Here is a 16,483-nt window from a genome sequence, read left to right on the forward strand (position 1 = left end):
CATTGACACGCTGATCTACATATTAAAAACCTTTTTTTGCACATTTGGTCCTTTTTTAGGAATTGATGAGTGGACCTGATGTAGCGAGATATCGTGCTAAACAAATTGAGTGCGCACTTGGAGAAGGAGAGAGCGGGTGAATTAGGCTGAAGAGGGCCTGGAGAAGAGAGAGAGAGTAGGCTCAATGAGTAGAGTAGTAACCAGTAGTCCTGGAACAAAGTTAGTGACTCATTTGACTGAGGAGATATGAGAAGAACCTAGAGTTGCTATATGGGTTAAGCTGAGCGAAAGAAAACCAGCGCAATACAGCAGGTAGAGAAAAGAGGGTTTGTGAAATGGGCTTACAAAAGTTTAGGTCAAATACCATGTTAACAAAAATGGACTTTAAGCGTAACTCATCCTCAAAAGCTAGCTCATGAGGATTGCCCAAGATCACACAAGGAGGCAAGTGATAAAAATACATTTTCTCAACCAATGGCGGTAGTGCCATTAAAACCATCACTTTAGTGATGAGAAGTGATTGTTATCACTACATTGGTGAAGTATGCGTTTCAGATAAGCGTATTCTTCAACAATGAAGCCTAAATGATCAAAACAAGAAGCGGTAAGTTCTTTAAATTTCACTTTGAGGATTTGGATTAATATTAGCACTTACTATGCATTGGATTGGATTAACATTAGCATTATTATATTGGATGCTGAAATAAACTATTTTTATTGCTATCATAGCTTTGATCCCCAAAAAATTGAAGCCTTAGAGTTGAAGGACTATAGAGTAATCAGTTTGATAGGAGGAGTATACAAAATCACAGCCATGCTATTGGAAAAGCGACTGAAAAAGGTGGTAAGAAACCTGGTCAACAAGAATCAGATGGCTTTCATTATAGGGGGGACAAATCATGGATGTTGCATCAATAGCTAGTGAATGCATAGACTCAAGATTGAAAGGTGGACATGCAGGTGGATTATGCAAGTTGGACATCCAAGAAAGCTTATGACCATGTAAATTGGTCCTATATGTTGAACATTAAGACAAATGGGATTTTGCAACAAGTGGCTGAAATGGGTAGAAGTATGCATCAACACAGCTAGATTCAGTCCTTGTAAATTGAGTCAGGAAGGGGAGAAGAAATCATTCACTTATTATATGCAGATGACACCATCATAATGTGTGAACCAAAAGCTGAACAGCTGAAGTTTATCAGATTGATTTTGAACCTCCTTGAAGCAGTGTTAGGCCTAAAGGGTAATTGGGGAAGAGTAGCTTGATTCCTGTTAAACAAGTACCCCAAATTCAAGGGTTAGCAAACATTTAGGGGTGTAAAATTAAAGGATTGTCAACAACCTATTTTGGGCATGCCTTTAGGGAGCAAACACAAAGCACTGAAGATTTGGGATGGGATTCTGGAAAAGACAGAAAGGAAGCCAGCAAGATGGAAAGCATAATGCCTCTCATTGGGAGGTAGAGTGATTCAGATTAAGTCTGTACTGAAGTCTGAACTGCCTCCGCACTTATTTTATGTCCTTATTCCCGATTCCTTCAAAAGTTGTCGAGAAACTGGACAGGATTAGAAGGAACTTTCTATGGCAAGAAGGGAAAGAAGGCAAGGTTACTATATGGTGAAGTGGAGTATTGTAATGCTGAACAAGGGAAGAGGAGGCCTGGGTATCAGAAATCTAAAAGTTCAAAACAGAAGTTCCTTAATGAAATGGCGATGGATATCAGTGAGGATAAGGCACTCTGGAAAGGAGGTAATAACAATAAAATATGGAGAGTTGAGTCCTAGGTGCACAGAGTAAGTTACAACACCATATGGATGGTCAGTATGGTGAACAATCAGAGCACTATGGATGAAAATGTGATACTCAAAGTGGGAAGCGACAATAGTTTCAAATTTTGAAGAGAAGGTTGGATTGATCAGACCCCTTTGAGTGAATCATTTCAAGACTTCTCCATTTGCACCAATCCTGATGCCAAGGTAGGTGATTGTTGGTCTACACAAGGATGGAACTTATTCTTTAGAAGACTTTTGAATGATTGGGAAATAGAGAGAGTGGCATCATTGCTGAAAAATGGGAGGTACGAGCCTTGACACAAATGCAAAGACAGGGTTATCTAGAAACACAACAGGGAGGGCAAGTTCACAGTTAACAATGCGTTTAAGAGAGAGCGACATGGGGAATCGGAAAGTGCTCAATATCAATGGAAGAATATTTAGAGAAGTTTAACTCCTAGAGGAGTGCAAGTTACACTTGGTTAGTAATCAGAAAAACCTGTCTAACCAAGAAGTCCTTCAGAAGAAAGGAAGGACACTGGTACCAAGATGTTTTCTATGTAATCTAACAGGGAAACAAAGCACATATTCCTACATTGCAAGTTCACAATACAGCACTGGGAACTGCTTCTCAACATCACTGGTCAAAGTGGAACCATGCCAGAGCACACAGCTGATCTATTCAGTTGTTTTTTTCTTTTTCTTTTTTTTTTTTTAGTAAAGGTAACAACTTGTATACTATTTCCAAAAAACCAGAAACGTACTAAAACAAGTTAAAGGTTTCCTAATTGCAATTGAGGTGGAGTATCCAGAAGATCTTATACCCTTTTAACAAAAATTTGCAAAGATCTTAAGACATCCATAATTGCTTCTAGATCTTCCATATACTCCTGTTTACACTAAAAATGAAACAAAACTAAACACTTCATCTTCATCTTTTGAATGTTGTTGCTCTTGTTCTGGTGGCACCTGAAGTTTCTTTCTGTCCAAGGAGCCCACCAGATGCAAGCTGGTATAAATTCCACCTATCCTTATGGTCTGAAGTGTTAGCATAACTGCTCCAGATCTTCCAAGCTCTGATCTATTTTCCTTGGCATCACCCAGCTCAGCCCCTTCATACTTGGGAAAATTTGCCATAGTTGAAAGGTAATCCTGCAGGGTATAAATAGGTGGGTTACTGTCTCAGCCTTTTCTTCCCAAAAGAAACACCTAGGGCAGGTGGATCCCCCTTTTCATTAGATTTTCTTGAGTTAACACAGCTTTTAGCCAAAAGCCAAGTCAAACAGGAAACTTTATGAGGAGTTTTGACTTTAGCTTCCAAGGCCAATCATCAGTCTGATTATCATAAGGGTTAACTTTTTGGAAGCCCCTTTCACACTGAATCTACCTTGATTGTGGCTCTGCCGCTCCAATCTATCTTGGTCAGTTGAAATTCCTTTGAATTGCTCCAATTTGCTGTAGAACTCAGCTAACCACAAAATCTCCCGGTCATTAAAAGGTCTTCTAAAGCTCAAATTTCATCCCTGATTTGACAAAACTTCAGCCACACTAGTCCTTTGCTGTTGGTTTAGGATGTAAATATCATTGAGGGTATCCCTTACGGGAGCTTGTTTTAACCAATTATCTTCTCAGATTTGAACCTTTTTCCTACCATTTATTTTTTCGGAGGCTACAATGCTCTCTAAGCTTTGGACACAGGTTCTGATAGACCTCCAAAGTGACAGTCAATGTCAATGTGCTTAGTCCTTTCATGAAATACGGGATTTGATGCAATATGACGGGCCGCTTGATTATCACACACAAGTTTCATCTGACCAACTTAGCCAAATTTTAGCTCTCTCAAAAACTGTTTGATCCAAACTAGCTCACAAGTTGTTGCAGCCATTGCTCAGTATTCGAATTCTGCACTAGATCAAGCAAACACGTTTTCTTTTTTACTCTTCCGCAACACCAAATTACCTCCTACTAAAACACAGTATCAAGATGTCGAACGTCTATCAGTGGTCTTGATTCTCAAAGAGTAGTCCTTTACCAAGAGCTGATTTTATGTCTTAGAATAGGAACAACTGCATCCCAATGACTATCACAAGGGGAAGTCATAAACTAACTTACAACACTAACATAAAAAGAGAGGGCGGGCAATAGATTGAAAAAGAGGCCAATGACGAGCAGCAGCTATAGATTGAAAAAGACGAACAAATGATATTTTCGCCACAAGAGCGAAAGCATTACTACAATTGAGCCCAAAGATATGAGTATACCCTTTGGCAACAAGACGAGCCTTGAACCAATCAGCCTAACCATTTGGACCAATTCTGACTACATAAACCCACCAACAACCAACAGGAGATTTTTCTGCAGGAAGAGAGACAAGTTCCCAAGTATCACTTGTACAAGCAAATATCTCATCAAGCATAGTCTGTCTCCATCCAAAATAAGAAAGTGTTTCACGTGTAGTCTTAAGAATGGAAATAGAGGACAAAGATCATACAAAGGCATAATTTTGTGATGCGAGATGATGACAACTCAATAAAGTATAATGTGAGTAAGCTTTTCTAGTGGTACGTATACCTTTTGAAGTCAAATCGATTGACTAGAAGGAGGCAAGTCCGTAGTAGGAGCAAGATCTAACGCATAATATGAATTATCTGGGACTAGTGGTGGCGCAGACAATGATGATAAGTCAGGAATGGTGGCATTAGTGGCGATGTAGAAGTAACTATAGATTTCTCAAAAAATCAATACCGATTAAAACTCAGAGACATCAGAATGATCAGAAGATGTATAGTAGGGTTGAGATTCAACAAATGTGACACCTGCAAACATTATGTATCGACGAAGATCAGGTGATTAGCAACGATACTCTTTTTGAACTCGAGAGTAACCAAGAAAGACACATGAGAGCACGAGGAGCTAATTTATCTTTACCAAGGGCTAAGTTATGAACAAAGCATGTGATCCCAAAGACACGAGGGGGATAAAGTAAAGAGGTAAGTGAGGAAATAGTATAGAATGTGGAACCTAATTCTTAATAGAAGATGAGAGCATTTTATAAATCAAATAACAAGATGCAAGGACTACATCGCCCAAAAAACGCAGCGGAACATAAAATTCAATGAGAAGATTTCGAGCAGTCTCAATGAGATGCCTATTCTTCCTTTATATACACCATTCTGCTTAGGAGTGTGCGGACAAGATGTTTGGTGAATAATTCCATGGTGAGTCATAAATTCTTGAAACTGGGAGGATAAGTATTCTAAGGCATTATTACTACGAAAAGTATGAATAGAAACACCATAATGATTTTGTATTTTTGCATAGAAAATTTTGACTATAGAAAATAACTCCTACGGGTGAACCGACTCTTCTAGGACCTCATATCAGAATGAACTAATGAAAAAAGAGACTTTGAACGACCCTCAATATTAAGGGAAAATGTAGCACGGTTGTGTTTCCCAAGTTGACACGACTCACAATCTTACGTGGATAAACTAGAAAAACTACGCACCATTTTTTGCAACTTAGATAGACTCGGATGTCCAAAATATTTGTGAATTAGGGTTGGATGATCTGTAACAGAGCATGTTGTGAAGGAATTTGAAGAGGTAAAGATCGTAAAGGCCTTGTGATTCATATCCTGTGCGAATCATATGTCCTGTACTGCGGTCCTACGTGAGAAAGAAATCCTCAAAAAAGGTTATGGCACGTGTCAAACGACTTACAGAGCTAGATTAAAAGGCGAACCAGGGTCATAAAGAACAGAGTCTAAAGTAACTATAAAGAGATGTTAGGCTTTTCCAACCCCTTTTGGTTTGGTTTGGATCCCATTGGCTAAAGTAATAGCTAGAAGAGATCCTTAATAAACAAATATCAGACATAAGTGATTTGTTACCAGAAATATGATCTGAAGCGCATGAGCCCATGACCCATGAGCCAAAAGTATTAGACCGTGAAACACAAAAAAAATGTATTACCCACAACATGAACATTAGGCTGAGTAACCGAGGCTAATGGTGGAGACATTTGCTTGCTCGATACTGAAGGAACTCATCATATTCTGATTGAGCAATATGAGCATTATTAGGTGGTCAATCTGAGCAACAGTTGAGTCTTGTGGAGAAGTTTGCTTACTTGCGTGATTCCAAGAGACTCATTATATCCAATATTGCAGTAGAATCATAACTGGGTGGTGGACCATGCAAAATATGACACATGTCACGAGTGAGTCCAATCTTATGAAAATAGCTACACTTGGATTGAGATCTACCAAAACCACCTACTCTTTGATTCTCCATAGGTTGATATATTCACTTGTCTATTGTTGAGATGTGCGAATAGAGGAGTCAATGGTGGATGATGAAACTACTCTTTGACGGGGAGGCGTAGCAAGACAAAATAGACGAGAGAATAATTGATCAATTGTGGGAATAATTGGACTAAATAAAATTTGATCACGCACTAAATCATGGTCAAGATGAAGTCCAGCAAGTGTAAGAACTAGAAACAACGTACGTATGTGCTCTTGTTGTTTTTCTACATTCACAATGACTGGCATCAACATCTCAAATTTATCCATGATTGCATGTACTTGTCCCAAGTATGTAGACATATCGCATTCTTGTTTCTTTTAGTTGGTCATGCGAGATATCACATAATAGAACCGAGATGTGTCATTAGGGTATAAAGCACGAACCTTTTCCCAAACTGAATAGCATGTCTCGGATGGGCGAAACAAGGCAATCAACTTGGAATCAATTGATTACCATAGGAGACTTCATAGTTGAGCATCAACCTTCTCCGATTGTGCTTTGACTTTTGCATGTTCCTCACTAACCTTTTGTCATCTATGACACAATCCTTGGTAGTTAAATGGTCTTGACACTAGCACCACAACTCAACCGAAGAAGTCCAACCTAAATAGTTTGAGCTTCCCATTAATGATTCTACAGTGATCATAGGGCTTGAATTTCCACTTTTGGGGCAAAAATATCAATCCCGAAAGACATTCTAAAGTCAGGCCAAAAACAAAACATATCTTCACTGGAAATTGGACAGTAATATCAAAGAGGAAATAAAAAAATTGTGTAGGGCCGGAATTACGAGGCGATTCTACTGGGAAAAAATATGCTGAAAAATGGCCGCAAACAACCAGAAATTGCCTGAAAAGTGGATGGAATTGCAGGGATCTTAAAAATCAGATCTGATTGACAAAAAATATGATCGGATTCAAGAAATAATTGAACGGGAAGCCTCAAAAAGGAGAGCCGATCCAACTGGAAAAAAAGAAAATGCCAAAAAGTTGTCTAAACTGACCTCACACACCTCTGATCGGCGTGTGAGGGCACATGACAATATTTTCCAATGGGTCTGACTGGTGTTTCGTCTCCGAAGGGTGAGAGACCCAATGATGGTGTTGGTTTTCACACAACAATAACGGGAAGAGATGATGACAAAATTAAACTTCGACAGTAGCCGAATTTTTGTAAAGGTTTCTCACCATTGCTCTGATACCATGTGATAAATAAAGGAGAAATATTATTGAGATTGTGTATCTAGTATCTTTACTTTTTTTGGTGTAAACAACTATATTATCACAATGTAGATCGAATTGTAAATGATAGGAAATTTGTAATTTTTGTGATGAATTTTGAAGGTGGCCAGCATATCCTAATGCTGAAGAATACAAACTTACCAGTTCACAAAAAAAAAGAGCATTATAGTACAGATTTAAAATGTGACTGTATTTTCAATTTCTTCATAAGTTGCACACTTCACTTCAAAGAAACACACTTCATTTCTCGCTTTTCATTTCACTTCACATGGAACTTGTCGCTTTTAGGGAATTTTCCTTTTAAACAATGATCATAGGAATGGTGAGAAATACAAGAGAAACCAAAAACAAATAAAATATCAGAGGAACCAAAAACAAAAATACACCCTCACTTGCTACTTAACCTAGCATGTAATGGTACAAGTGCAACCAGATAAAAATCAAACCACGAGTAGATGTATTTATGGATGCAGAATTTTCAAAAATGTATCAATTCAACGTGTCAGAGAAGGTCCAATTTAAGGTCACCAAGATCATTGACCTATAGGGGACTTAGGTTGTAATAGATAATATCATTAACACATCATATTTGTACAAGAAAGTAGATGCACCACATATAAACATACTCATTAGAATTCATATGTTATCAATATGTGTTCAGTCAATGTGGTAATTAGGGTAACCACAATCTGCTACATACAACTTTGAGCCATCGGTTATGTACTATTTAATGCTTAACAGTATAATCTAATTGGAGGCAATAACTACAAAGAAACTATAAGCATATCCATGACAAACAAAACATTCGCCAAAAAATAAATGGAACTTTGGGGAAAAAAGAACAAAGACGTTAATTAAGAAAACAAATCAACTCTACATTTTGTTATGACAGTGAGCTTACTTTCCATAGTAGTTGTAGCACATCTGCATCTATCTTTCCGGGAACTTTGGTGGCAAAAATTCTGGCGATCTCTAGAAGGGTTACTGCCATATCAGGAGTAGCCTAACAATCACAACGCAAAAAGAAAGTTGGATATGTGAGCTCAGGGACTGATAATTCACAAAGATACCAAAAAACACAGAATATTTACACGTCTATTATTCTATTAACTATAGCATGGAAAATGCATGAGCTTGAACTTTCATTGACCCATATCTTCATTTCTTGTATTGGTTGCATGGACATCGATGCCAAGACGTTTTTATAGATACCAAGATTATGATCAAAAGTATCTTGATAAGGTAAGCATAAGAAAACCTCACGCTAAAATAACTTAACATTCAGGCCTAATTAACTACATTAGAACTTGAATAACCTAAACCTCTCTCAATAAATGGCTAGAAAAAACAACACCTCTCTACCATAAACAATAGCATAAGAACACATTATAAGAGAAAATGATCTAACGCTTCCATAAAAGAACAATGAACAATCTCAATATACGAAACTCCAGTGTAGAACAAATATTCGCTTCAGCATCGTCCTAGTTCTTACATCAAGATGTCTTTACTCTTTATCTTTTCTCATGGTGGTGAAAAAGAATAACATTATGATGAAAAGAAAGGAGTGGTACAACCAGAAAAACTTGAGAATGTTGACATATCTAATCCCAGAAGAAGAAACTAGAACATACAAGGCTCCATAGTGAAATACAGACTAACACAAGTTAAAGACATGATATATAGAGAATGATCACTTAATCCATTTACCAGACAACTAGACAACAACCCAAAGAATATGTTTTTCCCCGTCCATACATACCTTGAAACGAGCATGAAGTGTCAGCAATATATCATTTACTAATGGTGCTGGCCAAGCTGGATCTGTAAGTTCTGATGCGATGATGGATTCTAATTCATCAAAGGACTCGTGAGGGCTTTGCATCCATATTAGTGCTTTTATTACCATTGCGCGAACATAAACACATTCACATGCAACAGTTGTCCGCACCACCTCCATTAAGGAGGCCAATAAACTTGCAATCGTGTCCTTGGCACCATTGGTATTAGATAATGAGGAAACTCGACGTATACCTAAACAAAAAAGACAAGAAAATCAAAAATATGGAAGAATCAGTGAGGTGACAATTCTGGATCTACTCGACGTATACCTAAACAAAAAAGACAAGAAAATCAAAAATATGGAAGAATCAGTGAGGTGACAATTCTGGATCCAACAAAGAGAACACGAAAGTCATAGAAGAAATGAGTCTAGACACCAACCGTAATACAAGAGAATACTGACAGTTCCAACTAAATAAGGCCAACAAGTGAAAGCTAGTCTTTACAGGACTAATAAAATTAATAGCAGCAAGTCATCCACAAAGATAATCACCTCCAGAAAAGCAAAATCTATAAGTAAAATAATACAGCGAAAAACATAAATATTTTTTTTTTGACATATAATCAATGAAAGCATAAAAGATAATTGAACTTGTCAATAGAAGATAGTAAAGATCAAGGAAAAGTGCAATAACCAATATTAAAGGACCAATACACACCTAAAGGAGTTGAAAATGCAACCAAAACCAAGCATCTTCATAAACAAATGCATATTTGGCTAATATTGTGTAGATTCTGTCAAAGATACCTGAATAAATAACAGTGTGATCGCTATGATAGCTTAAGCTTTTTGATGGGACGATCACACTTAAACATGATGCCAGAGCTGGCAAAGGTTCTAGATTCGCCGCCACCTGTTATCAAAAAGAATTTCCACGTGTCTTGCCAGTGAAAGGATCTTGCCAGCACGTGAGAGAGTGTGGCGAAGATCAAAGTGTGCTCTCTAAGCTCAAGCTTTTACAGATTCTAAGATATTGTAAGTCTTCCAAAACATCTTTTCGTCCATTTGAATTTACGTCCACTTTATCCCATTTAGTACGCATTCAATCATCATGGTGCCACAACAACATACATGTGTATTTGGAGGTCTACCACATGACTGAACCATATCATGTTGTCAACTCTAATTTTTGTTGTGTTATTTTCACCTATCGGATATGATCATTTGTAATGTCGTCAAATCTTGTATGACCTGAAGAAGCTGCAATCTGGTGGACAGTTTGGAGAGGAAGGAATGCAATGTGTTTTGAGGGAAATTTAACTCTCTATTGAAGATCTTTTCTTTGTTAGTACAAACCCACTAAAGTACATTAGGGATCTTTTTTTTTAAGGATTAATCATTAGGGATCATATTCTGGAGTGACAATTGGCGTACCCTTCTTTTTATCATTTTCCCAAAAAATTCATAAAGTTGGCAGGTATTCAAAAGATATTATTTGTTTTCCATCACTATTGCATGTGTCAAACAAATATTGTGACATTTCAGTTATTACAGCTTGTCCAAATCTATTATTCTTTATGTAAAGAAATGGTTGATTTCATAGATTATAATCGAAAAGACTCACAAGAGGTTTTTCCAAACCAGAAGCGGTCTTCGTTTTTATTTTTTCTATCATGAAGTTGCAATAAGAATTGCATCCATAGATTTTGTCCAGATCTCACCCTTCTTTTGATAAAAGGGAAGGAGAAGGATAAGGATCTTCTTCAGTGGATCCCTCTTGTTCCTTTAGTCCCCTTCATTTCAAGGCTTGATCGCATTTTGTTTTGACATTTCTGGCATAAAGAATATATTTAGTGGAGTCTAAATCAATACTAGAGATTTTAGAATGATTTTTGTTAGAATCCTAATAGGAATACAATAGTATATACAATCCTAACTATGGTTGTTGTTCGTCACTGGCCTTTTCATCAATTGGACATTAAGGGCCCGTTTGGATGGGCTTAATAAAAGCAGCTTTAAAATAGTACTTTTTAAAGTGCTGAAACTTATTTTTAAAATAAGCAGTTATGCGTTTGGATGAAAGTGCTGAAGTTAAAAAAAAGTTGTTGATGTGTTTGGCAAATAAGTGCTGATAAACAGCTTTTTAAATCAAAATGTCTGAAATACCCTTAAAAGTTGTTAACATAAAAAAAGTTAATTAATTTATATTTTACAGCCATAAATAATTATATTTTGTTATCATTCACATATTTCTTTATTATCACACATTATTTATAAGAGGAATATAAATTTTTATTTAAGTTATATGTGCAACTTATTTTACATTTTATTAATATATAATTTGAATAGATCACCTGAAAGATTTAAGATTTATTTTATTTTCATTCATTAGTAATAGTAATTGTCTATCATCCACACGTGAAAAGGGAAAAATAGAAGAAAGAGATGTTAGGGTTATGTGGGTAATTTGGAGATTGTATAAAAATATTAAGGGCAAAAAAGTAAAAATGTGGTCAACTTAAAACAGCCTATAAGCTGGAAAAAAAAAACACCCCTGCCCCAGCTTTTAACTTTTGGCTTAAAATAAGTTTTTTTCAACTTAAAATAAGTTATTTTGAGTATTGCCAAACAGCTAAATAAGTCAAAAACCAGCTTTTAAGTCCGTTTGACCAGCTTTTAAGCTGAGCCAAACAGGCTCTAAGAATGCTTTTTTTCATGGTGATCTTGAGTTGGAAGTCTCTACGGAGCAACTACCTGGTTTTGTTGCTTAAGAGGAGTCTAGTAGCCTTGTATATCGATTGTGTAGGTCACTGTGGTCTGAAGCTGTCTCGTAGAGCTTGGTTTGGGAAGTTCAGCACAATTATTCAACAATTTAGCATGACTCGTAGTGGAGCTGAGCACTCCGTATTTTATCGACATTCTGCACCAAATTGATGTATCTATTTGGTTGTGTACGTTGATGACATTGTTACCACCGGTAATGATCAAGATGGTATCACCAAACTGAAGCAACATCTCTTTAAGCACTTCCAGACTAAAAGACCATGGTAGATTGAAGTATTTCCTAGGTATTGAGGTTGCTCAGTCTAGATCATGTATTGTTATTTCTCAACGCAAGTATGCCTTAGACATTCTTGAGGAAACGAGAGTGAATCCGAATTTTGAACTCCTTACACGATAGGGGGAGCCACTTAGTAATCCTGAAGAGGTATAGACGGCTTGTTGGAAAATTAAATTATCTCACAGTAACTAGACCCGACATGTCTTTTCCACTGAGTGTTGTGAGCCAGTTTAAGACTTCCCCTTGTAATATTCATTAGGAAGCAGTTGTTCGTATCCTGCGATATATAAAGTCAACTCTTGGTAAAGGACTACTCTATGAGGATGACCCTCTGATAGACGTTTGACATTCAGATATTGTGTTTTAGTAGGAGATAATTTGGTGTCGTGGAAGAGTAAGAAACAAAGTGTGGTTACTCAAGTAGTGCAAAATAAGAATATCGAGCAATGGTCGCAGCAACTTGTGAGCTAGTTTGGATCAAACAGTTGTTGGGAGAACTAAAATTTGGCACAATTGATCAGATGAAACTTATGTGTGACACGAAATTTCTGAAGTCAAATGATCAGCTAGCAAATATCTTCACCAAGTCCTCGCACTAATTACATTTGTCACAAGCTAAGTACATATGATTTGTATGCACCAGCTGGAGGGGAAGTGTTTAGAATAGAAATATGTATATATATTCCTACTTAGAATAGGAAGAAGAATAGGAATAGAAATCCTAGTTAAAAAGGGATTTCAATGTATTGTCTATAAATAGGGCCTCAATGTAACAATTTAGATACATAATTCAATACTATTCTTCCCATATATTTTTCACAAGTTTATTAGATTGATTTTGCAAATTTGTTTAATAGAGAGTTCAAATTTTTTTCTTGAATCAAGAATGGTGAATTTGGTGAAGATGAGAATGGTAGTAATGGTTTGGAGATGGTCAGTTTTGTTGTTGTTGTTTGTTGTTGTGTTGTTGTTGTTGTTGTTGTTGTTGTTATTATTATGATGATGATGATGATGATTAGTAGTAGTAGTAGTAGTATGATAATGATTATGATTATGATTATTATTATTATTATTATTATTATTAATAATAATAATATTATTATTATTATTATTAAAAAATACATATTTTTTAAAAAAAAGATATCCAAAATAAAATTTTAATATTTACTTTGGGAGTTCACTCTCTCAAAGAGGGTGACATACATTCACTTTGTCAGCTATGCATTTAAAGTGGTAATGATTTCACTTTGAAGAATGATAAGACCCTTATGAAATTGAAGTGTGTAGTTGTAAATCGGAATATAGATTGAGGGTCCTAGTAGAGTCAATTCCATCTTATGATAATAACATTAGTTCATTCTGATATTTGGGGTCCTAGTAGAGTCAAGTCCATCTTAGGATTTCGTTATTTTGTTAGTTTCTTTGATAATTATTCAAGATGTACTTGGGTTTTATTAATGAAAGATCGTTCTAAGTTATTTTCTATATTCAAAAGTTCCTTTGCTAAAATACAAAATCAATTTGGTGTTTCTATTCGTACTTTTCTTAGCGATAATGCCTTAGAATACTTATCCTCCCAATTTCAGGAGTTTATTACTCCCAATGCATTATTCACCAAACTACTTGTCCATACACCCCACAACAGAATGGTGTAGCAGAAAGGAAAAATAGGCATCTTATTGAGATTGCTCGTACTCTTCTCCTTGAATCCTATGTGCCGCTGCGTTTTTGGGGAGATGCAGTTCTTACGTCTTTTATTTAATAATAACAAATAGAATGCCTTCATCTTCTATTAAGAATCAGGTTCCACATTCCATATTGTTTCCTGAGTAACATCTCTATCCTATCCCACCTCGTGTATTGGGGAGCACATGCTTTGTTCATAACTTAGCCCTTGGGAAAGATAAATTAGCCCCCGTGCCCTCAAATGTGTCTTTCTTGGTTACTCTCAAGTTCAAAAAGGGGCTACACACTTCAATTTCCTTATACATCATCTATCTCACTCATTTTCGTGTAATCTCTTTCTAGGATTTGCCTCAAATTCTCCACATAATATCTGATAATTTAGGGTTAATAATTCTATTTTTAGATAATTTTATTATATTTAGGGTTTTATTGTATCCATACATGGACCCATATCTCCAAATCTTATAAATTAGATCATGAAGAATCCGACCTCTAGATCCACACATGTATAGGACACCGACACCCGAGTCCAAGCAACTTAGGTGGACGTGCCCTCTATGGTGAATAAGATGAGGGAAGCGTAACTGAGAAGGTTTGAACATGTGAAGAGGAGATGTATGGGAGCACTAGTGAGGAGGTGCGAGAGGTTGGTTATAGAGGGTACCGAAAAGAGGCAAAGGTAAGATGAAGAATTATTCGATAGAAGTGATAAAATAGGATATGACGCAGCTTCAGGTTACCGAAGAAGTTGTGGAGGCCACGTATTAGGATAGTAGGTTAGTAGGTAGCGTAGGGTTGTCTTTCTTAGGGTGGTTGGTGTTTTCCATTGTATTAGTTGTTTTGTCGTATTTCTTGTTTTGGATATATTGCACGGTGTATTCATGCTTTCAATAATCTGTTCTAATATGTCGTTTATTGATTATAACACTATTTCGTTGTTATCTTTGCTAATACACTTTGGACCATTACCTTGTTACTTACTATATTTTCTTTTACTGACTTCTTTACTTATTTTAGAACAAGAGAACCCGCAGTCGCTAACCTTTGGTTGCGCACAGGGTAAAATCCTCCCTCTCATGCAATAGATCGGAAACCACATAGGAGAGGTAACTCGCACTAGGCAAGCCCGAAACGACGAGCTCGCCCCAGAAGGCAAACCCCTTGCTTTCCTTCTTTTTTACTTTAGTCGAGGGTCTTTCGGAAACAACCATTCTACCTCCACGAGGTAGTGGTAAGGTATGCGTACATTCTACCCTCCATTTTACTAGGTACGTTGTTGTTGTAGTAGCTAGCCACATGAAGATGTACAACTTTCTCGACACCTTAGGAATTCAAACCGAAGCGTGTGACGGTGTGAAAAACTAACATGTGCCCTAACTAGAAGCTTCTTAAAGGACTTAACTAAGAATGGATTGTTGTTCCCAAACCCAACAAGCATTAGATCTATCTCAAATCCCATTACTTTGATAACTATGCTACTCGCCTTGCTTTGGAGTAAATCTAGCAACCATTGAAGCTCGGTCACCTCCCAATCTTAAAAATCACTCCTAAATCTCAAACCCAATTACTTTTATAATTATGCTACTATTGCATAATACTCATCTAATACTCCTCCATTTTTCTCATTTTGTTTTTGTTAATTATAAATATTCACATATCATGTCCTTCTATTGAAACATTGAACCTAGATATCATATTGTTGGTACTTGCCCAGTCATCGCAAATCTGTGTAATCACCTCAAATTCCTTTTTTGATTGTAGTTAAACTAGTCGTCTATCTAATGTCTTACTTTTACTTATCAAACTTTTACTCTCTAGAATGATTCTGCATAATTCTACTTATCCTAAACGCTTACCACCATCTAGAGTGCTCTGCATTGTTCAAGCTCTTAGTCGACTCCTTTCATTATCATCAATTGACAAAATATCGTTTGCAAATAACATGCACCATGAAATTCTATCTTGTATAATTTTGTTAAGTCATATATAATTAGAGTTTATGTTGCTTGGACTCTTCAAAAATGCCAAGGAGTGCATGTCGGATTATCCAAAGTAGTGTATTCTTGGAGATGGAGACATTTATGATGATTCCTACTTATATATTTTAGGTGTTCTTCGAAACCAGAAAGTCTCTAGATCTCACACTTATTTTCTCTCCATATGTCCTGAAATGTAAATTTATATATCAACCCTTAAGTCATATGATTATGTCTACTATAATTTAAGACCTTGACAAAGATCATTTGCACTGCATACAAGTAATTTTTGAACTCTTTCATTGGGTATGTCTTTTACAAACATTTAGTATCACAAATTGAACCTTCCATAAACATTAAAGAGAGAGAGATTATGAGTTATGTCTAAAAAGCTAACTCGTTTTCAGTACCTTCAGGGTGAGAGGTTTCATTATGATCCTGATCATATGAGTCATTATTTTCTGGAACTGTTTTAACATAAGCTCCTTCATCAATATCTTGTAAGCCCAAAGCGAAAGCTGCTGCACGACTTTTTCCCATTTCTTGCACCACCCGTGCGGCTGAATGAAGTACAGGTCGAGAGAAACTGCGGAAAGAACTCTCTAACCTGCCAAAGTCATGGGGGTGTTAGCTGAACAATTCATCACAAAA

General features: G+C 36.5%; 1 protein-coding gene across 2 annotated transcripts in view; it reads right to left on the minus strand.

Moving 5' to 3' along the window:
* Nucleotides 1-16,483, minus strand: part of LOC101261231 (uncharacterized) — a 67,776-nt gene that overhangs the window by 25,067 nt on the left and 26,226 nt on the right. For both annotated transcript variants that reach the window (XR_741580.4, XM_004239266.5), the window contains 3 exons: nucleotides 16,243-16,439; nucleotides 9,089-9,360; nucleotides 8,228-8,329 (listed from right to left, as the gene is read on the minus strand). Coding sequence is in view for 1 of the 2 variants with exons in the window: in XM_004239266.5 (XP_004239314.2) it covers nucleotides 8,228-8,329; nucleotides 9,089-9,360; nucleotides 16,243-16,439 (571 nt within the window). In the remaining variant the exon portion in view is untranslated. The remainder of the gene's footprint in view (nucleotides 1-8,227; nucleotides 8,330-9,088; nucleotides 9,361-16,242; nucleotides 16,440-16,483) is intronic.

This window comes from Solanum lycopersicum, chromosome 5 (genome assembly GCF_036512215.1).
Source record: "Solanum lycopersicum chromosome 5, SLM_r2.1".
Lineage (NCBI taxonomy): Eukaryota > Viridiplantae > Streptophyta > Magnoliopsida > Solanales > Solanaceae > Solanum > Solanum lycopersicum.